This window comes from Emys orbicularis, chromosome 20, assembly GCF_028017835.1.
Source record: "Emys orbicularis isolate rEmyOrb1 chromosome 20, rEmyOrb1.hap1, whole genome shotgun sequence".
Taxonomy (NCBI): domain Eukaryota; kingdom Metazoa; phylum Chordata; order Testudines; family Emydidae; genus Emys; species Emys orbicularis.
In genome coordinates this window covers 11,218,316-11,227,431 of record NC_088702.1, presented here as the reverse complement: position 1 = coordinate 11,227,431, position 9,116 = coordinate 11,218,316, and the positions used below count along the sequence as shown (strand labels likewise).

The 9,116-nt window shown below is 68.9% G+C and overlaps 1 protein-coding gene across 1 annotated transcript; it reads right to left on the bottom strand.

The window, feature by feature from the left end:
• Nucleotides 1–2,998: 2,998 nt before the first annotated feature.
• Nucleotides 2,999–8,054, bottom strand: LOC135892189 (phospholipase A2 inhibitor and Ly6/PLAUR domain-containing protein-like). Its single transcript, XM_065419901.1, has 5 exons — nt 8,006–8,054; nt 6,468–6,587; nt 4,329–4,484; nt 3,545–3,688; nt 2,999–3,192 (listed from the first exon to the last, which is right to left on the bottom strand). The coding sequence occupies exons 1-5, from the start codon at nt 8,052–8,054 to the stop codon at nt 2,999–3,001; spliced, it is 663 nt and encodes a 220-aa protein (XP_065275973.1).
• Between the last annotated feature and the right edge of the window lie 1,062 nt (nt 8,055–9,116).

Below are 9,116 nucleotides of genomic sequence, written 5' to 3'. Positions count from 1 at the left end.
TGGGGGAGGGGTCCCTGTGTAACCAGCCCTGGTGCCCCACCCCAGAGCGGCCACATCTGAGCACTGGGGGAGGGGTCCCTGTGTAACCTGCCCCTGTGCCCCACCCCAGAGCGGCCACATCTCCGCACTGGGGGAGGGGTCCCTGTGTAACCAGCCCCGGTGCCCCACCCCAGAGCGGCCACATCTGAGCACTGGGGGAGGGGTCCCTGTGTAACCTGCCCCTGTGCCCCACCCCAGAGCGGCCACATCTCAGCACTGGGGGAGGGGTCCCCGTGTAACCAGCCCCGGCGCCCCACCCCAGAGCGGCCACATCTCAGCACTGGAGGAGGAGTTCCCCTGTAACCAGCCCCGGTGCCCCACCCCAGAGCGGCCACATCTCCGCACTGGGGGAGGGGTCCCCGTGTAACCAGCCCCGGTGCCCCACCCCAGAGCGGCCACATCTCAGCACGGGGGGAGGGGTCCTCGTGTAACCAGCCCAGGCGCCCCACCCCAGAGCGGCCACATCTGAGCACTGGGGGAGGGGTCCCTGTGTAACCTGCCCCTGTGCCCCACCCCAGAGCGGCCACATCTCAGCACTGGGGGAGGGGTCCCCGTGTAACCAGCCCCGGCGCCCCACCCCAGAGCGGCCACATCTCAGCACTGGAGGAGGAGTTCCCCTGTAACCAGCCCCGGTGCCCCACCCCAGAGCGGCCACATCTCCGCACTGGGGGAGGGGTCCCCGTGTACCCTGCCCCGGCGCCCCACCCCAGAGCGGCCACATCTCAGCACGGGGGGAGGGGTCCTCGTGTAACCAGCCCAGGCGCCCCACCCCAGAGCGGCCACATCTGAGCACTGGGGGAGGGGTCCCTGTGTAACCTGCCCCTGTGCCCCACCCCAGAGCGGCCACATCTCAGCACTGGGGGAGGGGTCCCCGTGTAACCAGCCCCGGCGCCCCACCCCAGAGCGGCCACATCTCAGCACTGGAGGAGGAGTTCCCCTGTAACCAGCCCCGGTGCCCCACCCCAGAGCGGCCACATCTCCGCACTGGGGGAGGGGTCCCCGTGTACCCTGCCCCGGCGCCCCACCCCAGAGCGGCCACATCTCAGCACGGGGGGAGGGGTCCTCGTGTAACCAGCCCAGGCGCCCCACCCCAGAGCGGCCACATCTGAGCACTGGGGGAGGGGTCCCTGTGTAACCTGCCCCTGTGCCCCACCCCAGAGCGGCCACATCTCAGCACTGGGGGAGGGGTCCCCGTGTAACCAGCCCCGGCGCCCCACCCCAGAGCGGCCACATCTCAGCACTGGAGGAGGAGTTCCCCTGTAACCAGCCCCGGTGCCCCACCCCAGAGCGGCCACATCTCCGCACTGGGGGAGGGGTCCCCGTGTACCCTGCCCCGGCGCCCCACCCCAGAGCGGCCACATCTGAGCACTGGGGGAGGGGTCCCTGTGTAACCTGCCCCTGTGCCCCACCCCAGAGCGGCCACATCTCAGCACTGGGGGAGGGGTCCCCGTGTACCCTGCCCCGGCGCCCCACCCCAGAGCGGCCACATCTCAGCACGGGGGGAGGGGTCCTCGTGTAACCAGCCCAGGCGCCCCACCCCAGAGCGGCCACATCTGAGCACTGGGGGAGGGGTCCCTGTGTAACCTGCCCCTGTGCCCCACCCCAGAGCGGCCACATCTCAGCACTGGGGGAGGGGTCCCCGTGTAACCAGCCCCGGCGCCCCACCCCAGAGCGGCCACATCTCAGCACTGGAGGAGGAGTTCCCCTGTAACCAGCCCCGGTGCCCCACCCCAGAGCGGCCACATCTCCGCACTGGGGGAGGGGTCCCCGTGTACCCTGCCCCGGCGCCCCACCCCAGAGCGGCCACATCTGAGCACTGGGGGAGGGGTCCCTGTGTAACCTGCCCCTGTGCCCCACCCCAGAGCGGCCACATCTCAGCACTGGGGGAGGGGTCCCCGTGTAACCAGCCCCGGCGCCCCACCCCAGAGCGGCCACATCTCCGCACTGGGGGAGGGGTCCCCGTGTACCCTGCCCCGGCGCCCCACCCCAGAGCAGCCACATCTCAGCACGGGGGGAGGGGTCCTCGTGTAACCAGCCCAGGCGCCCCACCCCAGAGCGGCCACATCTCAGCACGGGGGGAGGGGTCCTCGTGTAACCAGCCCAGGCGCCCCACCCCAGAGCGGCCACATCTCAGCACTGGGGGAGGGGTCCCCGTGTACCCTGCCCCGGTGCCCCACCCCAGAGCGGCCACATCTCAGCACGGGGGGAGGGGTCCCCGTATAACCAGCCCCTGTGCCCCACCCCAGAGCGGCCACATCTGAGCACTGGGGGAGGGGTCCCTGTATAACCAGCCCCTGTGCCCCACCCTAGAGCGGCTGCGTCCCAGTGCCAGGCGAGGGCTCCCTGTATAAACACAAACTTGTGCGTATTTTCAACTTTATTATATAAAACTCTGCAACGGCATTTTTGACCCAAACTGGCCGTTCCCGTCGTTTGAGCGGGGTTGGTGAGACGAGAATGAAACCGGAAAATCAACCCGGATCCCAGATCTCAGGTGGGAAAGAAACTCCTGCAAGCCCTGGGTTTGGCAATCACGACCAGCGAACAGACACGGGGCCTGTCCCCTCTCGGGGGCGCTGGCTCCCATCCGGCCCGAGGGCAGGGACTGGCTGGCTCAGGGGGTGGGGAATGGGGCAGGGGCCTGTCCCCTCTGGGGGGCGCCGGCTCCCACCCAACCCAGGGGAGAGGACAAGGAATTGGGCTGTGGGAAGTACTGTGTCGGGGGAGAAGTGACGGGGGGGGCGCTGGGGCAGGTGGGGAGGGGCGTAGCAGGTGGCATTTAAGGGGGCAGTGCCCAGCTTTGGGGGGGTGATGGGGGGCAGTGCTGGGCTGGGGGGAGGATGACCGGGAGGCAGCGACTGCCGGGGAAGGGGCTAGTTCCCAGCACTATGGGGGGGAAAGTGCGATTGGGGGGGGGCTCCCTGTCAAAGGGGGGTGCTGCAGAGGGGGGATGATGCAATCAGGGGCGCAGCGCCCAGAGGAGCAGCCCCCCCAGGCTGAGGAGGGGCAGCCCCCCCCGGGCCGCCCCCGCCGTGCTGCACAGGTTGGTCTTGAGCATGGCCTGGCGCTGGGAGGCGAACAGGGCCACGGCGCCCACGTCACACAGGCTGCGGGTGGCACAACCCATGAAGGCCACGCGGAGACCCTCGAACCCTGGGGGGGAGGGGAGAGGGTTAGGGGCGCAAGGGACCCCCCAAAAGCCCCATGGGCACCAGCCCCCCACGCAGCCCCCCACCTGCCCCATGGGGACCGGTCCCCCACACATCCCCCCCACCCGGCCCGGAGCACCAGCCCCCCAACTGCCCTTTGGGCACCAGCCCCCCTCCACAGCCCCCCAACTTCCCCAAAGGCATCAGCCCCCCACATATCCCCCCAACCACCCCATGGGAACAGACCCACAGCCACCCCATGGGCATGACCCCTCATAGGCACAAGGCCCCCCCCCCCCCCAATACACATGCGGCTGAACCTCGCCTCCCCCCCAGCAGAGCCCGGCCCCCGGTACCTGCGCCGGCGGTGGCGGCAAATTGGATGCAGCGGGTCTGCAGGCCCGTGCAGTTCAGCACCTCGGTGGGCACGCAGACGTCCGAGCCGCGGGCAAAGCACGACCGGCAGCGCAGCCCATTGGGCACCCCGGAGCTGGGCTGCACTGCGGGAAGGAGACACAACAACAAGGAGTAATCGGGGATGGAACCCAGGAGTCCTGGCTCCCAGCCCCCACTCCCCTCCCAGAGCCAGGGAGAGAACCCAGGAGTCCTGGCTCCCAGCCCCCACTCCCCTCCCAGAGCCAGGGAGAGAACCCAGGAGTCCTGGCTCCCAGCCCCCCTGCTGTAACCACTAGACCCCACTCCCCTCCCAGAGCCAGGGAGAGAACCCGGGAGTCCTGGCTCCCAGCCCCCCCTGCTCTAACCACCAGCCCCCATTCCCCTCCCAGAGCCGGGGATGGAACCCAGGAGTCCTGGCTCCCAGCCCCCCGTGCTCTAACCCACCAGCCCCCACTCTCCTCCCAGAGCCAGGGAGATAACCCAGGAGTCCTGGCTCCCAGCCCCCCTGCTGTAACCACTAGACCCCACTCCCCTCCCAGAGCAGGGGAGAAAACCCAGGCGTCCTGGCTCCCAGCCCCCACCCCTGCTCTAACCCACCAGCCCCCACTCTCCTCCCAGAGCCAAGGAGAGAACCCAGGCGTCCTGGCTCCCAGCCCCCACCCCTGCTCTGACCACGAGACCCCACTCCCCTCCCAGAGCGGGGAGAGAACCCAGGCGTCCTGGCGCCGCCCAGGGGGCTCCTACGGGTGATCTCGGGCACGTTGCAGCTGTCCGCCCGGCAGCAAGTCGAGTTCCAGCGCAGACGGTAGGCGCCGGCCGTCAGCCCGTAGAACTGGTTACAGAGCCGGTCGTCCGAGTTGCATTTATTCTCGTACACCGTCTTCTCCTTGTCCTCGTCCCCTGGCAGGACAGGGCGGGCACCGGGGGTGAGACACGGGGTACGGGGATGGTGCAAGCCATGATTTGTGGGGAGAATCCCCCTGGGATGGAGCAGTCAAGGGGCTAGGACACACGCGGGGTTTGTACCCGCACCCCCCTCAGTCTACCTGTGGCATGGGGGGGCACTGCTAGTGTGAAGCTCGCAGGTCGGGGGGACTGCTGGGGAGGCGTGCGCAATGTCAAATGTGGGCACTGCTGGGGGGAAGCTCGCAGCACTGGGGGGCACTGCTGATGGGAAACTTGGAGTGTCGGGGGGCACCATTATTAGGGGAAGCCTGCAGCTCTGGGGGGCACTGCTGAGGGGAAGCTTGCAGCATCGGGGGGACACTGCTGACAGGGAAGGCCTGCAGCTCCAGGGGGCACTGCTGCGGGGAAGCTCCCAGCATCGGAGCACTGCTGACAGGGGAGGCCCGCAGCTCCAGGGGGCACTGCTGCGGGGAAGCTCCCAGCATCGGAGCACTGCTGACAGGGGAGGCCCGCAGCTCCAGGGGGCACTGCTGCGGGGAAGCTCCCAGCATCGGAGCACTGCTGACAGGGAAGGCCCGCAGCTCCAGGGGGCACTGCTGCGGGGAAGCTCCCAGCATCGGAGCACTGCTGACAGGGGAGGCCCGCAGCTCCAGGGGGCACTGCTGCGGGGAAGCTCCCAGCATCAGAGCACTGCTGACAGGGGAGGCCCGCAGCTCCAGGGGGCACTGCTGCGGGGAAGCTCCCAGCATCGGAGCACTGCTGACAGGGGAGGCCCGCAGCTCCAGGGGGCACTGCTGCGGGGAAGCTCCCAGCATCGGAGCACTGCTGACAGGGGAGGCCCGCAGCTCCAGGGGGCACTGCTGCGGGGAAGCTCCCAGCATCGGAGCACTGGTGACAGGGGAGGCCCGCAGCTCCAGGGGGCACTGCTGCGGGGAAGCTCCCAGCATCGGAGCACTGGTGACAGGGGAGGCCCGCAGCTCCAGGGGGCACTGCTGCGGGGAAGCTCCCAGCATCGGAGCACTGCTGACAGGGGAGGCCCGCAGCTCCAGGGGGCACTGCTGCGGGGAAGCTCCCAGCATCGGAGCACTGCTGACAGGGGAGGCCCGCAGCTCCAGGGGGCACTGCTGCGGGGAAGCTCCCAGCATCGGAGCACTGCTGACAGGGGAGGCCCGCAGCTCCAGGGGGCACTGCTGCGGGGAAGCTCCCAGCATCGGAGCACTGGTGACAGGGGAGGCCCGCAGCTCCAGGGGGCACTGCTGCGGGGAAGCTCCCAGCATCGGAGCACTGGTGACAGGGGAGGCCCGCAGCTCCAGGGGGCACTGCTGCGGGGAAGCTCCCAGCATCGGAGCACTGGTGACAGGGGAGGCCCGCAGCTCCAGGGGGCACTGCTGCGGGGAAGCTCCCAGCATCGGAGCACTGCTGACAGGGGAGGCCCGCAGCTCCAGGGGGCACTGCTGCGGGGAAGCTCCCAGCATCGGGGCACTGCTGACAGGGGAGGCCCGCAGCTCCAGGGGGCACAGCTGCGGGGAAGCTCCCAGCATCGGAGCACTGCTGACAGGGGAGGCCCGCAGCTCCAGGGGGCACTGCTGCGGGGAAGCTCCCAGCATCGGAGCACTGCGACAGGGGAGGCCCGCAGCTCCAGGGGGCACTGCTGCGGGGAAGCTCCCAGCATCGGAGCACTGCTGACAGGGGAGGCCCGCAGCTCCAGGGGGCACTGCTGCGGGGAAGCTCACAGCATCGGAGCACTGCTGACAGGGGAGGCCCGCAGCTCCAGGGGGCACTGCTGCGGGGAAGCTCCCAGCATCGGAGCACTGCTGACAGGGGAGGCCTGCAGCTCCAGGGGGCACTGCTGCGGGGAAGCTCCCAGCATCGGAGCACTGCTGACAGGGGAGGCCTGCAGCTCCAGGGGGCACTGCTGGGGGGAAGCTTGCAGCGCTGCTTGTCCCCACTCCCCCAGCCCCACAGGCCGGGCCCTACCCTGCTCCTCGTCGCGGGCGATGGTGGTGCAGCTGTTGACGGCGCTGGTGCAGGTGGCCTGGTTCGTGGTGCAGTTGTAGCCCTCCGAGCTGGTGCAGTTATAGCAGGAGATGGCGCCCCCTGGGCACAGGGGAGGGAAGCGCAGTCAGAGCCCCTCCAACGGGCCCATCTCACCCGGCATCCCGCCTCCTGCCCCCCCAGACCGGCCCCATGGGCCCATCAACCCGCCTGTGTGGGGGAAATTCCATCCTGCCCCCGTGGAGACACAGTGGCCCTGCAGCCAGGGGAGCGAATCACTTGCTCAGCCTGTATCGTTGCATATCTTCTCACCGAGCCATGGCCCCAGAATGAACCCAGGAGTCCTGGCTCTCACCCCCCTGTTCTATCCCACCAGCCCCCACTCCCCTCCCAGACCAGGGGAGAGAACCCAGGAGTCCTGGCTCCCACCCGCCTGCTCTGACCCACCAGCCCCCACTCCCCTCCCAGACCAGGGGAGAGAACCCAGGAGTCCTGGCTCCCAGTCCCCCCTCCTCTAACCCACCAGCCCCCACTCCCCTCCGAGACCTGGAGTCTATTAGACATTAAATAACCAAAAGTTCACTGGGTGAAGTGACAACAGGATCCATCCCCTCCCCCACCCATACCTATCCCCACGTCCCTCTCCCCCCCCCCCCCCCCCCCCCGTTGGTAGCCAGAGGCGGTATCTGCGGGGCTAGATAGATCCTGTGTATGGGGCTAGATGAGGGATAGTGAGTGTCTACGGCCATCTGACAGTGGGGAGGGGGGGCCCTGGGGTGCGCGGACTGAGTAGCAGGGTGGGTCAGGGTGTCCCTGGGGCTGGTACAGGGGTGCCCTGGGGGATGGGTGCAGGGGTACAGGGTGCCCCGGGGCTGGGTACAGGGGTGTCCCTGGGGCTGGAGAATGGGGGGTGTCCTGGGGGCTGGGTACAGGGGTGCCCTAGGGCTAGGCTGGGTATGGGGGTGTCCCGGGGCCTGGGGACAGGGTGCCCTCGGGGCTGGATACAGGGGTGTTCCTGGGGCTGGGGAATGGGGTACAGGGGTACCCGGTGGCTGGGGAATGGGGGGTGTCCTGGGGGCTGGGTCCAGGGGTGTCCCTGGGGCTGGGAACAGGGTGCCCTGGGGCTGGGGAATGGCGGGTATCCCTGGGGGCTGGGGACAGGGTGCCCTGGGGGCTGGGGACAGGGGTGTCCCTGGGGCTGGGGAATGGAGTACAGGGGTACCCGGTGGCTGGGAACAGGGTGCCCTGGGGCTAGGGAATGGCGGGTATCCCTGGGGGCTGGGGACAGGGTGCCCTGGGGGCTGGATACAGGGGTGTCCCTGGGGCTGGGGAATGGGGTACAGGGGTACCCAGTGGCTGGGGAATGGGGGTTGTCCCTGGGGCTGGGAACAGGGTGCCCTGGGGGCTGGGGACAGGGGTGTCGCTGGGGCCCAGGTGCCCTGGGGCTGGGCTGGGGGCTGGGTATGGGGTGCCCTGGGGCTGGGGACCGGTGCCCTGGGGTGTGCACCGCCCCCCCTCACCTGTGCCCAGCAGCGCAGCCAGCACGCACAGGCCCAGCAGCTCCCCCATTCTGTCGCAGGCTCGGGCCGGCTGTGGGGCCAGCGCTGCCTCCCAGGGCTGTTATAGGGCTGGGCTGGGCTGGGCTGGGCCGGAAGGTGTTGAGGGCGTTGATCTTCTACCACGGCGCCAGCAGGGATGTGTCGATCTTGGCGGCGTCCTGCAGGATCTCCCGGATGGTGTCCTCGGGGGTCTGCCGGACTCGGAAGCCTGTCGGCGTGCCGAGGTGCTGGTACGCCTGCCCCTCCGCCAGGGGAACGACGGACTCGCCCTGGATGAGGAACTCCGTCATCAGTACCGAGTCCCTCTTGCTCCCGCCAACATGGAGGGACGCGCACTTCTTGGCATTGAAGCGGAGTCCCGTCCAGTCCGCGGCTCTCCCGATGGTGTCGAGCATGCCCTGGAGCCTCTCGGGGTCATCCGCGATCAGGACCAGGTCATCCGCGTAGACCAAGACGCTCACCCTCTCGCCGTGCAGGTCGAAGCCGTCGGTGCCGTCGGAGATTGCCTGCAGGAGCGGCTCCATGGCAAGGTTGAAGACGATCGGGCTGAGGGGGCAACCCTGCTTCACGCCGCTGTGGATTGGTATCTCGGCGGTCTCCCCTTCTACCGAGCGGATGGTGGTGCTGCAGCCCTCATATAGTTCCCGGATCAGGTGGAGAAAGGCCTCCGGCATCCCAAACTCCTGGAGTGTGTCGAAGATGTGGTGGTGGGGGATGGACCCGAAGGCGTTGGCCAGGTCGAGCCACGCTACCGCGCACTGCTTCCGCGTTCTCCTGGTCGTCTGGATGACGGTCTGGAGCAAGAAGTTGTGCTCGTAGCACCCCTCCGATGGCATGAAGCCCTTCTGGGCGGGGCTGATGGCTCCCCCGGTCGTCGCCCACTCTGTGATCCTGGCTGCCAGGCAGTGGCGTAGAGTTTGTACATGGTGGAGCAGAGGGAGATGGGTCTCCAGTTGCTGGGGTCTGCTGTGGGGCGGTGCAGGGGTCTCTCGTTGGCTGGAGCAGCAGGAGCGTGGAGGGGGTCCCCAGCGGTTGGGGCAGTAGGGGAGTGGTTGGGGGGTCCCCCGGTGGC